Source organism: Pararge aegeria, chromosome 19 (genome assembly GCF_905163445.1).
Source record: "Pararge aegeria chromosome 19, ilParAegt1.1, whole genome shotgun sequence".
NCBI classification, from domain to species: domain Eukaryota; kingdom Metazoa; phylum Arthropoda; class Insecta; order Lepidoptera; family Nymphalidae; genus Pararge; species Pararge aegeria.
This window is the reverse complement of record NC_053198.1, coordinates 7983284-8008395: the sequence shown is the minus strand read 5'-3', so window position 1 is coordinate 8008395 and position 25112 is coordinate 7983284. Positions and strand designations below refer to the sequence as shown.

At 34.6% G+C, this 25112-nt stretch overlaps 1 protein-coding gene across 1 annotated transcript; it reads right to left on the bottom strand.

Annotated features, from left to right (window-relative positions):
• Positions 1–8328: 8328 nt before the first annotated feature.
• Positions 8329–9020, bottom strand: LOC120632170. Its single transcript, XM_039901977.1, has one exon. It carries the CDS (start codon positions 9018–9020, stop codon positions 8346–8348), a length of 675 nt encoding a protein of 224 aa, XP_039757911.1. The 3' UTR covers positions 8329–8345.
• Positions 9021–25112: the final 16092 nt, after the last annotated feature.

Sequence of the window (25112 nt, the reverse complement as noted above, 5' to 3'; positions counted from 1 at the left end):
GTTGAAGCCGATTACGAGATTCAAATTATATATTTATCGATAAAACACGAATAAAATGACATTTTCTAAAAATGAATCCTAGCTAGATCGATTTATCGCCCCCGAAACCCCCTGTATACTAAATTTCATGAAAATCGTTGGAGCCGATTCCGAGATTCCAATTATATATATATACAAGAATTGCTCGTTTAAAGATATAAAATTTACCATGACGAATAATTGTCTGGCGATGCAACGTGGTAGTTAAGATACCCGCTTTGCAGTAGTTTGGTGTGATTATGCTCTAGAACCCCTTTCTTCTATACGAGAGGAGACCTGTGTCCCATACGTAACTATTAGTTCTGTGATCCTACCTTACCTTTTCTCTTTCTTTTCAAAGTAGCAGGGAAAAATATGAGAGTGAAATCCAAACCTTAAATGATGTTATTCAACAGCTGGAAGACTCACTTAAAACTATGACTATTAAATATGAGCTGTCAAAAAAGCAGATTGATGAACAAATTGATGAACAAATTCTGGCAGCTGATGAGTTGTTAGCTCTAGGTACCTACAATATGGCTCGTTTTGAGTCATTGGCAAATAAATGTCAATGTTCTCAAGATATACCTACGGCTAACCTAGACTTAAGTAGTAGTATTTTGTCCTCTAATAAGCTAGAGACCTGCCAAGAGCAGTGTGAAAGTATTATTCCTGTCACTACATCCTTAGATTATAATTTATCAAGTAAGCATAAAAAACACACTTTAGTAATTTCAGACAAGCTAGGTAAAGGTTTTGGTCCTATTATGAACTGTTACCTAGATCACTCAGTGACTAATAGATGTTCACCGGGGGCTAATTTAGACTATCTTATTGATAGTTTGAACATAGACAGTTTAGATGTGAATAAAAATGTTATATTTTTGTTAGGAGACAGCTTAAATGTAAAAAAGACACAAATTATAAGATGTGTAGAAAAATTGCTGGCTTTGCATGAAAAATCTAAATGTAGATTTGTTATGTGTGCCTTTCCGTACTGTGGCACACTTAGTTCTAAGCGAAATAAGCAAATTTATAATTTAAATTTATTAATTTATAACTTGACATGCCGTCATAGTGAGGCAGTTTTTTATTTTGATGTGAATAAATTTATTTCACCACTGTTATTGACTAGGGATACTTTTTATCTGTCAAAAAAATGTAAGCAACATATAGCCTCATTATTAGCTTACAATTTAAATGATACAGTTACAAGTGTTGTAACTAAGTCTATTGACAACTTTACAAATTGTACTTTAGGTACCAATATTTCTGATAATGACCCAAGTACTTGTTCAAGTACTAAGAAAATTTCTTATAATTATTTAAACTAGATAGCCAGACAACGGAGAAGCTCTCCAATATGAACATTGTACATCAAAATATACAGAGCTTAACCGGCAAAGAAATTGAAATAGAACTGTTTGTGGAAAAACTCAATATACACATTCTGTGTATTACTGAGCATTGGCTCACTGGTGCACATCCAGCAGTTATCTTAAGGAATTTCAAAATGTCAAGTGTGTTCTTCAGAAGGACTGCAATTCATGGTGGGTCCTTAATTTTTGTACACAATAATATAACTTGTAAGGAGCGAAAAGACATAGTTAGTCTTTCTGTTGAACGCACTGTAGAACTATCTTGTGTGGAGCTGGAGCGATTTATAATAGTGTGTGTATATCGTCCCCCCTCAGGTGATTTTAGCCTTTTTGAGGATGTAATGGAAGATGTGCTTAAGCGATTGTCTGTATCCACAAAAAAAGCAATAGTGTGCGGGGATTTTAATGTTGATATTTTACTTAGTAATGCAACTACGACTAGGTTGCTAAACTTATTTAAATGTTTTAATTTAAATTATGCTTTTAGTGAACCTACTAGAATCACAGCAACCTCAGCATCGTGTTTAGATAATATTTTTCACAACTGTGATATCTTAGGTAAATCGATAATAACCAACTTAAGATCAGATCATTGTGGCCAACAAATTACTGTTTTGAATAATATAAACAAAGATAAACATATCGTCAAGTGTAGGCCGATAACTAAGAGCAAATTGACGCGATTCAAAGGTGAAATATCATCCAAAATTCCTGCCCTTGTCTTTAAGAACGGTCATCCTGACAGCATTTATGGTACGCTCTTTAATATTATAGAAAATGAATTTAACAAAATATTCAATTTCAAACATATAGATTTCAATAAAAAAATAAAGTTTAGCGATTGGGCAACTATTGGCATATACAAAAGTAGAGATAATTTGTATGAGCTCTATGGTGAAAAACAATATAACCATACTCCAGCTTTCCTACAACACGTAAAAATGTACTCTAAAACGTTTAAGAACGTTTGCTTTCATGCTAAGTCGCTATACTTTAAGGATCAAATCATAAAATCAGATAACAAAGTACAAACAACCTGGAAAATTGTTAATAATGAAACTGGGAAAGCTAAATCTCGCAACGTAAACTTTGAATTAATTATTAATGATAATAAAGTTACCGCTGACAGTGAGGTTGCAAGTACCTTTGAAAACTTTTTTCAGAGTGTTCCTATTTTGTTGACTGATTCACTTAATTCTTCACCTACTGCAGCTCAGAGTTTATTGAGGAACAACGTTAATGAGTGCAACGTTTTATTTAATTTTAAACATATATCTGCATATGATATAATAAAGAATTTTAAGTTGTTGAAACAGAAAAAAACCGGTGATTTATGGGGTATGTCTGTAATGGTAATATCTAACATTATAGACGTTATTGCCCCTTACTTAGCCATACTTTTTAATGAATGTGTTGATAGAGGTACTTTTCCAAATTTAATGAAACATAGTAAACTTATACCTCTATTTAAATCTGGCAATAAAAACGACATTAACAATTACAGACCCATTTCAATCTTACCAGCTCTTAGTAAGGTCTTTGAAAAAATTATATTAAATCAACTTTTGAATCACTTCAATGTAAATAACTTACTACATCCGGAGCAGTACGGTTTTACTAAAGGTCGTAGCACCACGGATGCAGGCGCTAAACTTTTAAAACATGTGTACGATGCCTGGGAACGTTCGCAGAATGCCATTGGTGTTTTTTGTGATCTATCCAAAGCATTCGATTGTGTCGATCATAAAACCTTGCTTCTTAAACTAGCCCATTATGGTATCAAAAACGTTGCACTAAATTTGGTTGCCTCTTATCTCAGTGACAGAACCCAAAGGGTTTGCATAAAAGACATTAAGTCGCAGGGGTCGGCTACGTCAATGGGTGTCCCACAGGGTTCAATCTTGGGTCCCTTTCTATTTTTGGTGTATATAAATGATCTACCACACCATGTCAGTGAAACCTGTGACATTGTACTGTTTGCTGATGATACATCTCTAATTTTTAAAACTGATAGAGGTAGAGACAACTCTGACGATGTAAGCCGTGCTATGTCGCATGTGTCGCACTGGTTTACTGTCAATAATTTACTTTTAAATGCAAAAAAAACTAAGTGTGTGGAATTTATTTTACCAAATGTAAAGAAAGTTAATAAAAATATAATAATAAATGGAGAATCACTAAAAATGGAAGATTCCACAGTTTTTCTGGGCATGACCTTGGATTGTAAGCTTCAGTGGGGTACCCATATAGATACACTAGCAGGTAAACTAAGCTCGGCTGCCTACGCCGTCAGGAAAATTAGACAGATTACTGACGTAGAAACAGCAAGACTTGTTTACTTCGCGTACTTTCATAGTGTGATGTCTTACGGGATCTTATTATGGGGCAAAGCTGCTGATATTGAAACTATATTCATATTGCAGAAAAGAGCTGTACGGTCAATATATAAACTTAAATCACGTGAATCCCTCCGTGAAAAATTTAAAGAAATTGGTATACTTACGGTAGCCTCACAATACATTTATAACAATATAGTATTTGTAAGACAACATATTAGTCTTTATAAACAAAAAGTGGATATAAACAGTCGACTTACAAGAAATGGTCATAAATTAGTGACATCTGCATATCGTCTGCGAAAGGTGCAGAAGTCATTTGTGGGATTGAGTATACGCTTTTATAATATGATTCCTAAGGTAATTTTGGACCTACCAATCCATAAGTTTAAAGAATGTGTTAAAACACATTTATTACAGCGAGGTTATTATACAATTGATGAGTTTCTTAATGACAAGGTTGCTTGGAAGCATCCGGCTCCGCTTTCATCTCTCACAAGATAGAAAAATGAATGTTAAAATATAAAATGTAAATTTTTGATGTTGGAAAAGAGCAACTGCTGAGTTTCTTGCCGGCTTCTTCTCGGTAGAATCTGCCTTCCGAACCGGTGGTAGAGTCACTACACACGGACAGACTTGACGTTTCAAAAGTGCTTGTATTAGGCCTACTTGAAATAAATGAATTTTGAATTTTTTTGAATTTTGAATTTTGAATTTTTTGAATTTTTGAATTTTGATCTCTGTTATGAGGAATTTTTCTGTTTAGACGATATAGCCAGGTTTTTAATAACAATAATGCAAACTTTAATTTATTGACATTTCTTTCTTGAAATACAAATTAAACAAGACAGAATTGTAAGTTATTAAAAAAACAGGCAAGTGCGAGTGAGACTAAACCAGGGGTTCCGTACATTGGGAAGAATAATATAAATAGTGATTTTCAAATATTATTTGACGTTTGAAAACATCGAACCGCATAACTAGGTTTGTTTGCAACGATTTATTGCTGATTTCTGCAACAACTGTGCAAGTTTGAGACATATTTTTAATTTTCCACAAACCCTTCTCAGCAAGATGCTCCCCTGTTTTTCCCATTGGGTAATGAAAATAAACATATTAATAGTTTTTTTTATTTGCAAACTTCTACAACTACAGGGTAGTTGTAGTAGATTACAAATAAGAAAAATATCTAAACTGCGATTCCCCGCGACTTCGTGCGTATTCAACCTGTGGTTTGTTTCACACACAAATTTTCATCCGCTATTCTACACAAAATACCCCGAATCGCGTCGCCCACAAATGCAATTACTTCGTTTTTCAGCTCCTAAGGGTCATAAGTTCATAACGTAACATTTAATACACTATAACCTTCAAACAAAAACAAACTCTTACGCTTTATTGTTAGTATAGATTCTCTCGTAAATAAGTGTGTGATAGACGGACTAAGTCGAAGCAGGGTTAGTTTTTACAATTTTGGTAACGGAACCTTAAAAATAAGAATGCCGTAGTGCAATCTAAGTTACAGCCGTTCTTAAAGAGAACGCGAAGTTACCACGACTGCTAAAGAATAATAACTCAAAGTTATTACTGAACAAGTTTTACAAGAATAGGAAATGAAATTCTAATTAAAAGTGAAGGAAATGAAAATTAATTTTAACTTTAACTTAACTGCTAAGAGCGGTAACGCAGCCTTATAATACAATAAACAGTATTGCACTATACTTTAATCCGTAGGCATCCTAATTCCTAATTATCAGGATATAAAATTTGTATTACGTTTATAGTGTTGTAAATGAGACTTTGCGTAGGCAACATGCACTCCATTTTTTTACTTGAGTTACAGTGTAAAAAAACCTATTAATTTCTTTTTCGTGTAAATAATGATAAAAAACTAGTGCGATAAAATAAATGAAAGCCAACACAATTGAATGAGATTTTCTTTATGTTTCTTTTTGTTGTTTATTTATTCTAACAATGTGAAAATAAACTTTACACTTAAAGTAACAAAAACATTGTTTACATTATAAGACAAGTGAGAAATAATAGACTTAACTTTTCACACTTGTATGCGAAAGCGATACTGTGACGACCCCTTTTTCGACGTAAGGCTCAGCTGTGGGAATTCTAACGGAATGTGGGAATTCGGAAGTAACGAAGTAATTTGAAGAGTTACTTCGTTACTTTCGCGATGCGTTAATGCATTTTCCAGCGATAAAAAACACAACATAGAGAAATTTCATTAAATCGCTTTTGCCACCAGCGAAAATAACGCAACGAAAAGTTCCAAGTGACTGGATTGGCGTGAATTTAAATAGAGTTCTCACAAAAACTGTGAAAAATCGTAGTTACGGAATCTATATAAACGGAATTAAGCAAACCTATCTTAAACCACAGATATTTTGTCTGTGGTAGATGATAGTTTTTTTACAATGGTCGCACAATGGGCATGAACTATAAGTAGGTAATCAGTTTTTCATCACACTTACCGTGAACCTTATTTCATCGATATAAGGATCATCAGGTAATCCAAGATATTAGACACGCGTGTTTTATTTTAAATTACCTTACTTGTGCTTTATTTATGATGACCCGATTAAGTTTAGTTTGTATATGTATGAAGATGGACCATTTTTTATTTAGCCGGGTCATACAGATATAACCAAAAAGGTTTTAATATAGCAAGCAGTTCCTTAAGTGAACAAATATTTTTTTCCTTCTCATTTATGATAAGAGTACTATAATTAATAAGGTTAATGTTATAAAATTATTCATAATTCATAATTATTAAATATTAAACCTTATATGTTTTAAACATGACTTAATTATACAAGCTATTTTAATATAGTTAGACTATAACAGCGAACGATACTGGCTATACATCGGTTTACCATAGCGTGCGAATAAAAGATGTCACCATTTTCCGTAATTAACTTTAGTAGATTATACTCTGTCGGGAATAATAATCGAGGCACGAATGGCGAGTGAACAAACTATTTTAACCAAAATCTAGAGAGCGTCCTAAGAAACTTTCATACAGTGGAACACAGCAAAAAGGGTCAGCTATTTTCAGAAATTATCCTGTTTTTTCCTCGCGAGTGTTATGAAAATTGCTACGCTTTTAGTTACCGAGCCTAATACCGCCTCGACTGTAAATTGCAATGTAACATTACTTAATGCATAATCTACTATTAGGCTTGTGTTCAAGTTATAACGGAGTATCATTAAAAGCAAAGGTGTCGTCAACACACCTGGCAGCAAGATGGCATAAAATGGAAAAATTGTCCTCCGATAAGTGTAATATAAAAGTAAAAGTTTTAGGCAAAAAGGTAGGCAGTGCTTTTGTGCATGTATGAAGTGCATGCCGCTGCGTCAACAGTATATTTAACAAGCTGTAGTTAAACGAACTACAGCTTGTTAAATATACTGTTGACGGCTTACATGTGAAAGCACGTAAGCGTAGTCCTTCTCGGAAACCTCCTTGTGTAATAAATGATGGTACAAACATCGTTATCCTTCGCAAACAAGTTGCGGAGCGAGGGGAAGGAGGTGTGACTGGGGAACCCGGGGACGGGCGTGTCTCGGCCGGGTGACCGGGCTGTTCTGTGACCGCGTGACCCGGTCATATCGTAACCCGGTTTACGTGCAGTATGCGACCGGGTCAAAATTGCAGCGACATTGATTCACATTTTCGGGAACGAGGGCCCGCGTTTTGTTTTGACTATGATGCCAATATTTTGACACTGCGAGATACTATAGTTCATAGCTCCCCTTTCGGCTAGGCGTCAATAAGTAAGTTATTAAACAATTATAAAACTCTTAATTAACTTAAATGGCTTTTAATCCTACCCCTTAGTGGGTTAAACAGGGAAGGATAGTTTGTATGTAACAAACTTTCATACATTAATATTATGTATGTCTACGAAAATTTGTATTTTGGCAAAAGTATACAAATTATATCCATGATATTAAATTTCATTAGATTTTAACCTTTCCCTGTGTATCTGTCGAGGGGCATTCTGAAATTCTACGCAGACGCAGTTGCTGGTAACGGTGGTCTATAATAAACGCAGTAATACTTAATAGTAACTTATTGGCGCCATGTTTAAATCTTATAGGGTTAAATTATGAAATTTAAAAGAAAAGAGGGTGCAGAAAAATATTATTTGACGACTCTCATTCTTAAACTTTTATTTTAAAACAATGGCCACTGTCTATTATCTATTGAAAATTATAAAATTACAATATGGGAAGATTGTTAAAATATATACTATATATAAATATACTACGACAATACACACATCGCCATGTGTATGTGTATTATATTCATAAAAATATAATACACACATTTATGTGTATTATATTTTTATGAATATAATACACATAAATACTTATGATATACAGATAAACACCCAGACACTGAAAAGCATTCATGTTCATCACACAAACCTTTTCCAGTTGTGACCTTGATGACCTTGGAAACAAAACTGAGTGATAAATATTGTAATACAAAATGGAAAAACCGGTCAACAAAAAAATTAAAAACTTGGAAATTACTCGTAAGCATCATTGAAACATTGCAAACTGTCGGAATATTTAAAACTATTAATAATAATTAAACCTTGTTCGAGAATATAGTTTCGAATGAGGCTTCATGACTGCCAAACATTTTATTCACGATATGTGTGTTTGGTAACTTCATTTTCATATCACTTTCAAATTCTGTGTACTCTAGGTCCGATTGCACGAATGTTTCAGATAGTGGAACAACATGTCTTATGCCTTTGATCACTTTCTTAAAAAAACGCTTTACATTAATCAATTCCTTTCGTAGTTTTCTCACTAAGTTTGTCTTAGACTCCAATACCGTCTTTAAATTTTCTTTCTCTAATTGCTGGAGCAAATACTGTGTTTGCTGTTTCAACTCTCTTTGATTGGCCGCGTCTAATTGTTTCACTATTTCAAACGTTACTAGCCTAAAACACTTTTTCATATCTTCCAAGTTTCTGTTAGCTTTATTTAATTCTCTTTTTAACTTTGCCATGTCTTCGCAGAGTCTGTCGTTTATTTCTACTAAAGCTTCTACATTATGATTTGGATTTTCAATTTTCTTCTTATTCTTAATTTGCTTTACAACAACTTCGACTGCTGTTGTATCGTTTCTAAAAACTTCGCGTGGAATACTACTATTGGTTTCGAACGATTCCATCTGCTTGTTTTCAATTATATGCGAAGAAGTACACAACATTTCGTCACCGATACAGGTCCTTAACCAACATTTTTCAGACATTACTAAAAGTGTATCTGTATCAGGCAGATATTTTGTACCTAGATGCTGTTAGAAATTTAGTTCACTTATATTTTCATAAAAAATGGAGTTTAAAAAACATAGCTCAAAATTGTTTACGGATTTTTAATTTCAAAGTTTTATTTGAACTGAAATAATGACACAGTCATATTCATTTCATTAATGACAAACGGCTAGTCTTCCGTCTTTGTTTCACTTTCACAATGCCAAATAAATAAACCCTGATGGATACAAATAATGAGGATACGAACACTACCGCAGAAGATCCCAGATACTGAGAGGGAACAGTGTTGAAGCCAGTAGCAAAGACGTCCCTGTATACAACGTGTAAATGAAAACCGAAAAAATATTTCACAGGCTTTAGCGGTAATTAATAATTATGTACTGTCTCGGAGACTTATCTGTGAAACCGAAAACCTAATAGTTTTTGAGTAAAGTATCGTGGCGCGTACTAGGGAACGTGTCGGTCTTTTATCTTCAATAAGGTTGTCATAAGTAAACACTTTGAATTCGTTTGTAAGAAAAATAAATATGCTAAATCAAAAGATAATTTAATATTTTAACAGGGTGATACCTCATGAAATTTTCTTATAATTATAACCTCGCCAATCCTTTTAAATCTTTATGTGAATGATCTAATTGTTGAACTTAGCAGAAGACACGTTCGATGCTGGATTGACAATGTATGTGTTAATAATCTTAGTTAAGCGGATGATATGATTCTGCTGGGTCCAACAGTTAGGTCAATAAAGGATGTGTTAAAAAATTGTGAGGGGTTCGCAGACAGCCATGGGCTCATACTCGTATGTAATGAGAAGAAGAGCGAATACATGATCTTTATGGCCAAAGGTGTACCGACGAAAGAGTGTGAAGTAATGAATGGTCGATATACTAAGTAAGCATTTTAAATGTCTAGGACCACATTGTTACCGATGACCTTAAGGATGATGTAGACATAGACGAGAGCGTAGGGCTTAGGCTGTAATATGTTGATCCAAAGGTTTGCTGTTATAGCAAAAGTTAGTTTGTTCTAAGCCTTTAGTCAAACCTTTTGCACTAGATCCCTGTGGACCCAGGACCAGGCTATACAGAGGCATCGGTAAGCGCCCTTCGAGTTAAGTATAATGATGGTCTCAGAATGCTTACTGAATTTGGGCTAACCACGTTATCGTAGTGCATCAATACAATCAAATGTTCGCGAGGGATGACTTTTTTGCCTGCTAATAATTGTAATTGCGTAAATAATTGCGAAGAATTGTCATAGTTACCCAATAAAGAATGATTATTCTTTATTGTGGTAAAAACCCAAGAAGCACTTATGAATCCATCAATATTATTTCTTAATTCTGTTACAAGTTGTATACTCGTATACTTATATAAGTATACTAGTTTTATATTCTCTCCTGTATGCTTTTCTGCTATTGGCGATTATTTGTCCCTGAATTAATATGAGCCTATTATCTTTCTTTACTACAAAACGATTCAAATTTACTCTGTGCTTACGCCATAGCAAGACGCCGCTTAGCAAGTTTTATTGTTAGCTTCAAAGACTTTATTTTTGCACGACAAAATATCATGGAACGTTGAGAAATATCGTTTTTTCCTAGTTTAAATCCTTCCGGTTTTATTCATGAGCTCTTCACGCAGGGTTACCGTGCGGCAACACTTCATTAGAGAACCAAACTCAATTTTCATGACGTGAATTTAACACGATTTGTTTATATTTCATGTTATTACTCCAATGATTTATTTGTATTCCAATAGGACTGAATCGAGTCTAGAAGCATATTTTCATAAAATACTTACCTATGATACTTAAAACTTATATTATTAAAGAAATTTATTAATATATATCAGCACCACCTCGAGGTGTTCCCGCAGGACGTGGCGCCGCACACGCTCTACCGCCGCCCCGAGCCCGCGCCCGCGCCCGCGCCGCCCGAGCCGGACGACGACGCGCGCGATTTGTCGCTCTACGACGACGACGATGACGACGACGACGATGACGACGACGACGATGACGACGACGACGATGACGACGACGACGATGACGATGACGACGGAGACGGTACGTCCACGGCGCTGATGTGATTTACAAAAACGTCACGTGAATTATTACTTTCCAGGTTTTGTTTATTTGCCCCGAAATATTTTAGTTTAATCACCACATATTTCAGAAGTTAAAATAAAAACATTACGACAAAACACTCATCGCCATATAGCCCCAAAGTAAGCGTAGGTTGTATTTATGAATAACTAGCTATCCCCGCGAATTTCATTTCGCCTTAGTATATTTTACATCTCAATGTCATTTTAAAGTACAATACATAAAACTCATCTTACTCCGGAATCTCTCTATAGGTCACATCAACAGTTTTACGATTAGGTATATACAACTTGACGTGCGCTGTCAATTGTGTTTTGTTACTAATGAACGGCTAGATAATTGTTTTGATTTCAAATTTTAAAAAATATTGTATTTTAATACTTATTCTCCTATTCCGGATTAACAGGAATCAAAGAAATCAAAAATAATGAAAATCGGTCTATCCGTTCTCAAGTTATAAATGGTGTAACTAACACGACTTTGTTTTATAGATGTAGAATATAGATATATATATAAGGACTGTCGAACGGGATAAACAGTATCCTATGTCCGTTTCCTGGCTCTAAGCTACCCACCTACCAATTTTCAGCCATATCTGTACAGCCGTTCTTGAGTTATAAGTAGTGTAACTAACAGGACTTTCTTTTATATATATAGATATACAGTATCTACACAAACAGACGCACGGGCATTTATCATAATTACTTAAAACTTATATATATATATATATATATTATTAGCACTAACTGCGCCCCGCGGTTACACCTGCGGTAAATAATTCATTTGAACGTGAAGGAAGGACGATAAGTATTTGGTTTGAAAATACAAATTCTCCTGCAAAACTCCAAAAGAAGCCTATGTTCTCTCCGCCTTTTCAACTTACTCTATACCGAAAAGGTTGGATGATTTTAGGGCATGAAGAAAGGACAAAAATATAAACAAATAGCTACACTTTTATTCATTAAATATGATATTAGCTATGCTTAGAAAAAAAGAAATGAAGAAAGATAAATATTTTTATAAATTATGCCATACATTATAATTTGCAACAACTTACGTGCTCATTAGGTAATTTACATTAGATGCCACCAGGTGCTTCCATTAGATAAATAACAGATGCGCCAGAATTACGCTTGTCATGTGTGGCCCAACGCCACAACCTAGTGAGAGACTCCAGCTTAGCATTGTGCTGCATGCCCTGCCAGACATAAAAGCATACAGCGCTGATTTTCATCTGATACCCTAGTCCAGGTTTTGTTTATTTGCCCCGAAATATTTTAGTTTAATCACCACATATTTCAGAAGTTAAAATAAAAACATTACGACAAAACACTCATCGCCATATAGCCCCAAAGTAAGCGTAGGTTGTATTTATGAATAATATACAGTATCTACACAAACAGACGCACGGGCATTTATCAGTTGTGGGAATCGAACCCACAGCCTTAGAACAGGTAATAGAGTCACTGGCAACTGCCCACTGTGCCAATCGGCTGTCGGTGTCGGTAATTTGGTTAGACTAACGCGTTCAATATAATAATACAGTTAACAGTCGTTGACCCAAACTATCAATCAATAAGACCACTGCGAACATCAAATGAAATTGCTCCAGTGAGCTGTATCCATGATTTAATTGTTACATTAAACAAATGCCTATAGCTCTCAAGCAAACAGCAATTTATTACATTTGTTAAAACTGATGGGTAAGCAGGTTCCTAAAAACAATTGTTTTTAATAAAGTAAAACTACTTTTTGAAGCGTCTTATCAATCGGTTATCAATTCAGATGTTTATATTTTTGTATGTTCGGGCGTAACTCCGGCAAAAATCTATTTGACGGAGTTACGGAATTTGCTACATTCCTAATAGATACATATAAACCGATATACTTATAGTTTCCAATGGTGTAAAATACCGTTTCCAAAGCGAATAAAACAACAGAACCTACAACTCATACAGTACTTTAGTTTGTTTTTTTAATATTTAGAAACAAACAACCTACGTGCCATGTTATACGTATACTACTATCTATATACCATGTAATACAATAGGAGATTTTTTTTGCAAATTGGGGATAAAAGATAAACTTTCGAGAACTACGTGGTTTCTATGTGAACAAATCAGGAATGAAATAAAAGGCATGGTAATGATAAACATTCAATTAATTTTCGAACTTTTCTCTTCACTTGCGTCTAAAAATCGTGCCAATTTTTAGATATTCTATCTAGGTCATCGGGAAGTGCGCTAAGATTTTATTGCAGTTAGTGAGTGAGACTTTCTTCTTTGAAAACACTTTGAAAGGTCTTTTTATTGCATTTAACTAGAAACTTAAAATTTTTACAGTGACTTTTGGTTTCAGTATGCAGTATAAATTTAATTTGATACTTCAAGCCATATAGAGATAAAAGACCTTGACACACGGTCAGACGGACATATTGGCATATAACAAACTACTTTGTAGTACTTGTGCATATAAAATAACACATGAAAAGAGACGCTAAAATAAAATTACCTAAAATTAATAATAGTAAAATAAATCCAAAATCTACAGATGAAAGATTGGTTTTAGTAGTGTTATCCTTTTCCTACTCTTGCCTAATGATAAAGAAAGCAGCACTACTAAATTCAAGATGCCATCTGCAAATTTTGGATTGGATGAATCATTAACTTCGAGCGATACTGATAATAAAAGGTATTCCGTTTCATTATTGTAAAGTTCCGAAACCGTTTGGGTTATAAGTGTTTCACCTTAGGGTTCAGACGGATAACGAATACGTTTCTACCTACCTACCTATAATCCATATAGGTCCTCTTTAGTACGTTTGACAAAAAAAAACACAAAACAATGACCATTTTTTTAGCTTAATTTGCTATCCTCCGCGAATAGTAGGAGAATCTGTACGGTGTAGGTAATAATTTATAAAAATTTCTTCAATCTTTATACTCCGCAACCAACATATCTTCTCGTTTCGCTCTGACAGCGGAGCATCCTCAGGAGATGTTGCTAAGATCATTTCAAAGTAACGCCTGATCCTATCCAATGTTTAAAGTATTAACTCATCAGTAAGTATTTCTCAGGTATGTACTTTAAAAGATTTTCAAACAATAATATATTTTTATAGCACTAGTTCTTCAAATTTCGTGCATCGTTTGTTATTCGTACATAAACAAAAAATCATCATCTTCAACCCGTTACAAGCCCACTATGGGGCACGGGTCTCCTCTCAGAGAAACGGTTTAGACCGTAGGTCACGATGCTGGCCAAGGGAACTTCACACCTCTTTGAAAACATTACGGTAAACTCTCAGGCATTCAGGTTTGATCAAGATATTTTCCTGCATCGTTAAAGTGATATTTAATTTTTAAACACGCATAAATTAATAAATTTAGAGTTGCGTGCCGGGGTTTAAACTCTGCCCCCCAAAATAATGCCGGAGTCCCACCCACTAGGCGATCACCATGTAGAATTAAACATAAACTATGTGCAAATAAAAAAATTATAGTTAAAACAAACTATAATCACGCTTGGTATAAAAAACCAAACTAATTTGAAAATAGTTTAGTTTATTAATAAAAGAGTGATTTTTAGTTTTTCTTAAACTACTATTTTTATTACAGCAAAATAAAACGGTTAACCATTCCCCATCAAATTTGTTAATATAAGAGAAATCCGCTAAAGATAATGATTGGCAATTATAATTAACATCATTCTTGCCTTATATAGATTATAAATTTGGTTGCCTGGAAGAGATCGCTATGTAGCGATAATGCAATTGTATACTTTTGTTAAATTTTTATTTATAATTTTACTATAATTATGTTTTTGTGGTGTACAATAAAAGTGTATTCATTCATTCATTCATTGATGAAAATTATATTAATTAACAAAAATCTTATTTTTCAAATTGAAAAATGCAATAATCTTATCAAATTTGTGTTTTGTCATCGGTTCTCAATATATCTACAAAGTCTGAACGATAGCAGACTGTTTGCCTATAGCTCTCAAGCAAACAGCAATTTATTACATTTGTTAAAACTGATGGGTAAGCAGGTTCCTAAAAACAATTGTTTTTAATAAAGTAAAACTACTTTTTGAAGCGTCTTATCAATCGGTTATCAATTCAGATGTTTATATTTTTGTATGTTCGGGCGTAACTCCGGCAAAAATCTATTTGACGGAGTTACGGAATTTGCTACATTCCTAATAGATACATATAAACCGATATACTTATAGTTTCCAATGGTGTAAAATACCGTTTCCAAAGCGAATAAAACAACAGAACCTACAACTCATACAGTACTTTAGTTTGTTTTTTTAATATTTAGAAACAAACAACCTACGTGCCATGTTATACGTATACTACTATCTATATACCATGTAATACAATAGGAGATTTTTTTTGCAAATTGGGGATAAAAGATAAACTTTCGAGAACTACGTGGTTTCTATGTGAACAAATCAGGAATGAAATAAAAGGCATGGTAATGATAAACATTCAATTAATTTTCGAACTTTTCTCTTCACTTGCGTCTAAAAATCGTGCCAATTTTTAGATATTCTATCTAGGTCATCGGGAAGTGCGCTAAGATTTTATTGCAGTTAGTGAGTGAGACTTTCTTCTTTGAAAACACTTTGAAAGGTCTTTTTATTGCATTTAACTAGAAACTTAAAATTTTTACAGTGACTTTTGGTTTCAGTATGCAGTATAAATTTAATTTGATACTTCAAGCCATATAGAGATAAAAGACCTTGACACACGGTCAGACGGACATATTGGCATATAACAAACTACTTTGTAGTACTTGTGCATATAAAATAACACATGAAAAGAGACGCTAAAATAAAATTACCTAAAATTAATAATAGTAAAATAAATCCAAAATCTACAGATGAAAGATTGGTTTTAGTAGTGTTATCCTTTTCCTACTCTTGCCTAATGATAAAGAAAGCAGCACTACTAAATTCAAGATGCCATCTGCAAATTTTGGATTAGATGAATCATTAACTTCGAGCGATACTGATAATAAAAGGTATTCCGTTTCATTATTGTAAAGTTCCGAAACCGTTTGGGTTATAAGTGTTTCACCTTAGGGTTCAGACGGATAACGAATACGTTTCTACCTACCTACCTATAATCCATATAGGTCCTCTTTAGTACGTTTGACAAAAAAAAACACAAAACAATGACCATTTTTTTAGCTTAATTTGCTATCCTCCGCGAATAGTAGGAGAATCTGTACGGTGTAGGTAATAATTTATAAAAATTTCTTCAATCTTTATACTCCGCAACCAACATATCTTCTCGTTTCGCTCTGACAGCGGAGCATCCTCAGGAGATGTTGCTAAGATCATTTCAAAGTAACGCCTGATCCTATCCAATGTTTAAAGTATTAACTCATCAGTAAGTATTTCTCAGGTATGTACTTTAAAAGATTTTCAAACAATAATATATTTTTATAGCACTAGTTCTTCAAATTTCGTGCATCGTTTGTTATTCGTTGGAGCCTGCAAGTGGGACGGCAATTTTGCGCCTCACTCGGGCCTTTGAATAAAAGAACATAACGGATCTTGAAAAGCCTGAGTTTTTTTGAATGAATGAATGAATGAATGATTTATTTATTTCTCCACATGACTTATAAGTATGAGTACAATATAATGTTGCTTACGGGCTATTTTGTTACACATTTATAATGTGGGGACTGATGCTTGAACTAGGTAGAACCTGTATCTCAAGCCACCAGGCCCTTTCCCCAGGATAAAGTAAAGATATTTATATTTTAAGTATGAATATAATATAGTTTAAGTAATGTTATAATCACGGTTATTCGGTAATATTTAAATTTTTAAGTAAGAGTAACTTTGTGTTCAATATTTTAAATAATGAATTTCTTTATTTTAACAGAAGATTTAACTTATGCAAAGATTATTAGATATAGTTTATTTTATTGTTAGATATAGTTGCCACATCGTATTTCTTATGAGTTATTATATGAGAAATTTTGCTGTAAATTTTTACTGTGGTTTAACCGTACGGTAAAACGAAATACGCCAAACTGGAAAACTGAAATCAAAGCAGCACAGTACTTTTGGTTTCATCAGGCTTTTAGCGGTAACTAATAACCCCGTGGTACGCTATTTTCAACCAAGCTTTTTTGGTGCGCGCGAACCTAATTTTAGTTTTTAGGATACTTTTCAAGAAAACTTAAATATCGTACTTAATAATACGTTCACTTGGAACCTTTTCTATATTATTAGTGTTACTTATTTAGGTGGCCAATTCCCAAGCGACCTTGCCTACAACCTACGTTGTAGGTAAAAAATAACATTTTATATTTTCTGCAGAGCGCTCGTTAGTGAACAATCATGCGCTTCGGTCGTCCCCTTGACCGGTAAACTGCATCTCGGATATTCTACTCCGTTTTAATACATACAATGTAGCTACCATGAAAAGCGCCTGCAGTTCCGTATTACATTTTCAATATTACAATATTCTTTATTGTACCTAATAATATTTTCCTTGTTACAGATATTTTTTTCGCTTTTTCGCGTATTCAATTATTTTAGACATCAATAAAAAAAATAAAAAAATTTACTTGAGAAGTAACAATATTATAATAACGCCCGCTCCTACCCACTGCGCCATCACCACCCACGAAGTAGTGTGGTTCGAATCCCAGCGAGCAACTCTAACTTTTAACATTAAGCTCGGTTCCTTTGGAAGAGGGGAAGAGTGTTTGACGATTTTACACCATAACTCCGACGAATTATAACCGATTTAAATAATTATTTTTATAATATAGAGGTTATAATATGTGTTTAATTTTGCCCAAACTGTGGTTGGAGATAGAGGACAGAACTCCTCAGCGGACAGCAGCAAACCCCTCATTTAAGGCTTAGCGATGCTGAATACTTTAATTTTTTTTAGATCTACAACTAAATTTAATGCCACATCAAAAAACAAAATCAAACGCAGACGAAGTCGCAGGCAACAGCTAGTAATTACATAAACAAAAAATCATCATCTTCAACCCGTTACAAGCCCACTATGGGGCACGGGTCTCCTCTCAGAGAAACGGTTTAGACCGTAGGTCACGATGCTGGCCAAGGGAACTTCACACCTCTTTGAAAACATTACGGTAAACTCTCAGGCATTCAGGTTTGATCAAGATATTTTCCTGCATCGTTAAAGTGATATTTAATTTTTAAACACGCATAAATTAATAAATTTAGAGTTGCGTGCCGGGGTTTAAACTCTGCCCCCCAAAATAATGCCGGAGTCCCACCCACTAGGCGATCACCATGTAGAATTAAACATAAACTATGTGCAAATAAAAAAATTATAGTTAAAACAAACTATAATCACGCTTGGTATAAAAAACCAAACTAATTTGAAAATAGTTTAGTTTATTAATAAAAGAGTGATTTTTAGTTTTTCTTAAACTACTATTTTTATTACAGCAAAATAAAACGGTTAACCATTCCCCATCAAATTTGTTAATATAAGAGAAATCCGCTAAAGATAATGATTGGCAATTATAATTAACATCATTCTTGCCTTATATAGATTATAAATTTGGTTGCCTGGAAGAGATCGCTATGTAGCGATAATGCAATTGTATACTTTTGTTAAATTTTTATTTATAATTTTACTATAATTATGTTTTTGTGGTGTACAATAAAAGTGTATTCATTCATTCATTCATTGATGAAAATTATATTAATTAACAAAAATCTTATTTTTCAAATTGAAAAATGCAATAATCTTATCAAATTTGTGTTTTGTCATCGGTTCTCAATATATCTACAAAGTCTGAACGATAGCAGACTGTTTGGTTACCAACATACGTATATACAGGTGAAGCTAATATAGTATCCAATTATAGAACGTCGAAAAAAATGCTTGGGTGTAAATTATTGCTCTTACTAGGTTGCTTCTTTGATAGTTTTAAAAACAATGTGAGATGGTGAAAACAAAAAAATAACAACCGGCTAAGTTTGTTGTGGGCTTCTTCTTAGACAAGGGCGCGTTTGGAACCCTCTTAGCTTTAGTTTTAAGTTGACGAATTTAGTTATCGCCATCAACTCACTATGTCATATATTCCATGTAATGTACGCATCAAAAGTGCCATCTTTGTGCCTATTTTAATAAAGAAATATTTGACTTTGAATATAAAGCTTGTAGAAATAACCTAATACCAACAAAAATATTCCCAAAAAGTATGAGCCGTCCAACAGTGTTCACTTAGGGGCATGGTCATCTTCATCAATATCCTATAACAGTTCGTTGCTAGATTCTTAGAGAATATACATTAAAGGCCTCTCCCAACGGCGGGTTTGCCCATAATCACTGCGCTGGGCAGACGAGTTGGTGATCGCAGTAAATTAACCGTTAGTCGCCTCGTACGACACCCGCGGAAAGAGTAGGGTTGGTGACAACTGTATTCAGCTGCCGTCGCAACACGGTATATGAGCATGGCACGCGAAATAAAAAGAATTATAATAAAGTACATAAAACTGTACTGTTTACTTAGTATAGATATATATTATTTATACATATATACTAGCGGACCCCAGTGCCATCTGTCGGGCTGATTTGGGAATCTAAACCATCCACCCAAACACATACCAAAAAAATCGGTCCGGCTGTTTAGGAGGATTTCAGTGACATACACACGCACACAAAAAATATATGTATAAGATACTAGCTGTACCCTGCCACGCTTCGCTGTGGCACATTATGATTGAATGGTTGAGAAAAATAGATAAAAATAATCCTTGATGCGTTATTATTATACATCATGCTAAAATTTGAGCTCGATCGGTACAGAACTTTTTGAGTTTTTGAAGCGTACACAAGCCAACATAACATTTTTATATATGGAGAAATGGAAATATTTATTATATTATTTTTATGTATTTTGTATATCTTCAAATTTTACTTCATTATATTAGTATGTAGAATTTTGTTAATATTAAGATATATTGCATATCCTTAGTAGTTATTATGTAGTATATTGTACCTTTATTTGACCTATACCACAATTAAATCATCTTACTCACATCCAGCTGGAAGAGATCTCTTACAGAGATAAGCTTTCCTTTGGACACTTGATGTATCTTATGTTCACAATCACAATTTATGGTACATAAATAATAAAAAATTAAATAAAAATATTAGGATAACCTAGCCTCATTTTGGAATTCGGTTGAAAAACTCCACGGATAGTTTCTGAGGTAGAAGCAGTAGGTGGATACTTAATTAGAGTGCAGCGGTAAATTACTTCTTAGATACCTAACGAACAACGAGGTTTCTTACTTAAAGCGGTTTATACATAGTCTCCCTCCTGGCGCAGTGGTGAGCGCTGTAGTCTTGTAAGTGGTTCAATTTCCGGCGGGGGCAATATTCAAATTTAGTTTAGGAATTATCTTTGGTCTTGTCTGGTGGGTGACAAAGAAGTCCCGTCAAGCGATTTAGCTTTTCGGTACGATGCCGTACAGAAACCATACAGGTATGAGGTAAATTCATCTCATCTCAGACTGTATCATTACTTACCATTAGGCGGGATTGCAGTCAAACGTTAACTTGTAGTGCAATACAAAAAAAAGGGAGGGTACTTATGTACACGCGTTAGAAGTATATACTCCTTCGGCGTAACGAGATAAAAATTTAAAACCTTTTCAAAAATTACATCGTTCGCCTTATTCTACGTTCGAAGAAAAAGGTATTCAAAACATTGAAAGTTTTAATATAACGCAATGCCAGTTAGTTAAATAAAGTTTATTTATATAATACAAAAAAAAATTCTATATAATTAAAGAAATGGACATAATAAACATAATTAAATTTGGAATACTATTAGACTCATTATCGGACAACCAATATTAAAATTTGAGATTTATAAACCATTGAATCAATTGAATCATCGGAATGCGCCCGCAATTGAAAGTGTACACAGTCAAACCGTATAGCTAACTTCAGGGTGTCGTTTTTTTGTGACGGTGTGCGCTCGCATCGTAAAAATTTACTCTCATAATTTCTCCCTAACGCGCCAAAAGAAGTATAACTTCAAAAACTACATCATTCTTACAAACAGTTTGTAAGAAGAAATACTCTCCATTTGATTTTTATAAAATTCTTTTGTGCGCCGTGGAGGTGAAAGTGCAATTTTACGCCCCGCTCCAGGCGGGTAAACTGCTCTTGTGAATTCCACTACTTTTTAATTCATCAAGTGGTAGTACAATAACAAAAAGCTCTTGCAGAGGTTTCATTTTAATTTGGTTTAGAAAGTATTATGCATTGCGCCGCTACAAAATAATAATAGGCAGGTGGTAGCAACTTTATTATTATAGGTAAGTAAGTAAGTAATAAGAAAGTTTTCTTTTATGTTTTTTAACCCACTTCAAGTTAGCTCTAGACTGCAATATAACCTGGTAAGTGATGATGCAGTCTAAGATGGTAGCTGAAAAACATTCATGTTCATCACGCAAACATTATCCAGTTGTGTGAATCGAACATATAGCCTTGGACTCACAAAGCAGGGTAACTGTGACTATCAGCCGTCAATAATACATTTTATCATTTAATACAATAATATCTTATATTAATATAAACACTTATACAGACATATATGCATACATAAATTGTTATATAGGAGATAGAATTTCTACGATAATGCTAACTCTAATAGCTATAATGTAGGTACCTTTTAAGGGAAAAGTCCTATTATAGTATAAAGGACTACGTAATCTATAAAAAAGCTTGGGTGTGAATTATTGCTCTCATCAGGTTGCTCTTCTAATAATTTCTAATGACATTGTGAGATGCTGATAACAAAAAAAAACACCCCGCTAAGTTTGTTGTGGGCTTCTTAGACCAGGACGCGTTTGGAACCCTCGTAGCTTTAGTTTTCAGTTTACGAATGTGGTTATCGCCATCATCTCACTACCGTGTAATTCTTATTTACGCATCAAAAGTGCCACCTATGGGCCTACTTGAATAAAGAAATTTTTGACTTTTAGTTATCGGCTATACAATATATCATATATAATATTAATTTTGACGGTCTCCCTGGCGCATCGGTGAGCACTGCGGTTCTAAGTTGGAGGTCCCGGGATCGATCCCTGCTAGGGGCGATTTCGGAAAAAGTTGGGCCTTCGGTCGTGGCTAGTTACCAACCTAACGACAAAGACGTGCCGCTAAGCGACTTAGCGTGGCCGGTACGTTGACACGTAGAAACCGATTAACAGGTTACCCTGCTATCATGTTAGACTCCATCATCACTTAATACCTACTACCAGGTGCGATTGCATTGAAGAGCTAACTTCTAGTGGAATAAAAAAAAATTAAAATAGCAATTATAACCTAAAATAACCTTTAGTGCCTAAATAAATTAAAATAAAATCAGAAGCGTCTTCGAAAATACCGCAGCAAGGCATGGTGGCTAAGATGCTGACCCTTTGACAATTCTATTTATCTATTCAACTACACAAATGAGTTAAAAGCGTCATCGTCATTATTAAATCAACTGATCGACGGCCACTGTTGGAGACGTGACTTTCGTAGGCAGAGCAGAGTCTTGGGCCCCATATTTATACTCCTTTAAGATACCCTTCAAACACAAAAATAATTACAAATCCATTGGTTTAATATGTTACTATCTTATTTTGAAGTTCATTGTACAAATCAGCTATCAGCTATACAGTTAACTAACATAGCTTTATATCGCCGTTTTAGAATAATTCCGGTTTTTACAAAATATAGGAATTGCATTAATCGAATGCTTAGTGATTTAGGTGATTCCTAGAGAAACAAACGTTTAAAGAACTCTTTTGTAATCCTAAGGCGCCATCTAAAGTTGGTAAAAATCTTTTGGTGAAACGTAAATGCACTATACTTGTGACTTGTCAGTCGTCAGTGAAAACGGGCGTAAGAGTAAAAAATTAACAAAGTCGGTACCTACTTATGTAATAAGTTTTTCGAACACAATGTTTTGCAAAAACAATGTTTTGCAAAAACATTGTGTGGGTACATGCTTATAAGAAAAATAAGAATAAGGTCCTCACAAATCGATCCAGTTTATAAAGTTAGTGTATGACGTAATTCAATTGGTATCCGTGTAGTTCGTAATTCAATAAAGCGCCTAGACGAAGCGCTGAATGTCTGGTGGCTGTACCGCCAGGTCGGCCAACAGTCTGGATTTCCTCGGACTTTCCCGCTTTTATACGCGGAAACGCGTGTTTTGCGTCTTCAATCTGATCAACATCATCAACATCACTTCAACCGATTGAAGTCAACTGTTGTATCTTTTGTAGGGAGTTCCAAATACCACGGTCTAGTGTTGCTTAGGTACAACAGCTCCCAAGGACTCGTTTGATGTCGTCTGTCCTCCTCGGTGGGGCTCGACCAACGCTGCGTTTACCGCTGCGGGGTCGCCATTACAGCACCTTGGAATCCCGACATCTGTTGGTTCTCCGAGCTATAGGACTCGCTAAGTTATCTCGGTGGTATATCTGATACTAACTTCGAATATTTTTCTTCCATACAGTTAATTGTGCCAATTCTGTGGTTCAAAAATATTTTTAAACTCAATTGACAGCCCATCATTTTCACAACGCAGAAATAAATATAAACGAGCAGCCATGATTTTAAACCTGCCAAATTAGTTTATTTCAATACAGGTACGTGCGAAGACGTATACACTTGCAAGCATGTTTGTATTAGCTACTCGTACCATATCAATGTCATAAATGCGGTAGTGTCTGTTTGTCCTTGCTTTACGCCCGAACTAAGCAACCAATCATTTTGATCTTTTTGCATGGAGTTAGTTAAAAGGAAGGGCAGTAAGTGGCATAGGCTACTTTTTATCAAAAGAAACGGTTCCCACGGTATTAAGTAAAAAATACGTCATTAACGTATTAGGAAGAACGCGGGAAACATATTTATTCTTATAAGAATTGTTATTCTTTTGGAAAATCCCACTCTCACATTACTTAGCAATTAGTGGATGCTCCGGTGTCGGAGCGAAATGTGCGTATAGTATAAAGTACATTTTGGAAGGTCGTTTGATAAATAAAAAAATGGTTGGTGTGTTCGTGTCCCGGTTTGGATTAATTTAAAACAGTTAGCCTACGTGTAACTGTAGTACTAGGTGTCTGGGTATTGTGCGCCGAGGCCGCGGAAGTAGGGCGGCGAATGTACACCCCAAATGGGGTTAAGCTGCATAAATATGCAGATAAAATACAACAGTGACAATTTCTGAAGAGTTTGTAACATGAATTTTAATGTTTAAAATTATTTATGAGTTCTTATTTTTGTAGTTCGCCCTACGACCGAAAATATGTGTATGTCTGGTTATTTATTTGATCTCGATAATTTGGTACTAATGATGACCTTTCTATCGCATCGCTAATCGCTATGATCTTATAAGTCAGACCGAGATACGATCCCTGACAGGGGCTATTTGGAATTTATTAATTCTGAATTTTCTCTGGTTTGATCTGGCCAGCCAGTTACCGCTGGCGAAGACGAGCCGCCAAGCGATTTAGTGCTGCGGTACAACGTCGCGTACAAACCGATTGCGGCTGTGGGCTTAATATAACTACCACACCTCTAACAGGTTAGCCCGTTACTACGTTAAAACGCATCATCACTTACCATCAGTTGAGATTCCAGTCAGTCCGGGTTTACTTAAAAAAATAGAAATTGCTGACATATCCGAGCCAAGGCCATTAAATGTTGGCATATCGGAGCCGCGGACTTTTAATAGGATACTTTTTATCACGGAAAATCGTGGAAGCATTTACCGCGTGTTTGTAAACGTAGCCTTCGATACTGTTTGTGTTGAAAAGTTATTAAAATATTTTATTGTTCCAATATTGTTTTTATTTTCGTGTCCGCTACACTATTAAAAAAAAGATACAGCATCGATAGGAGTCTAAGCTGCAACATTGTTATGAGACACAAGATA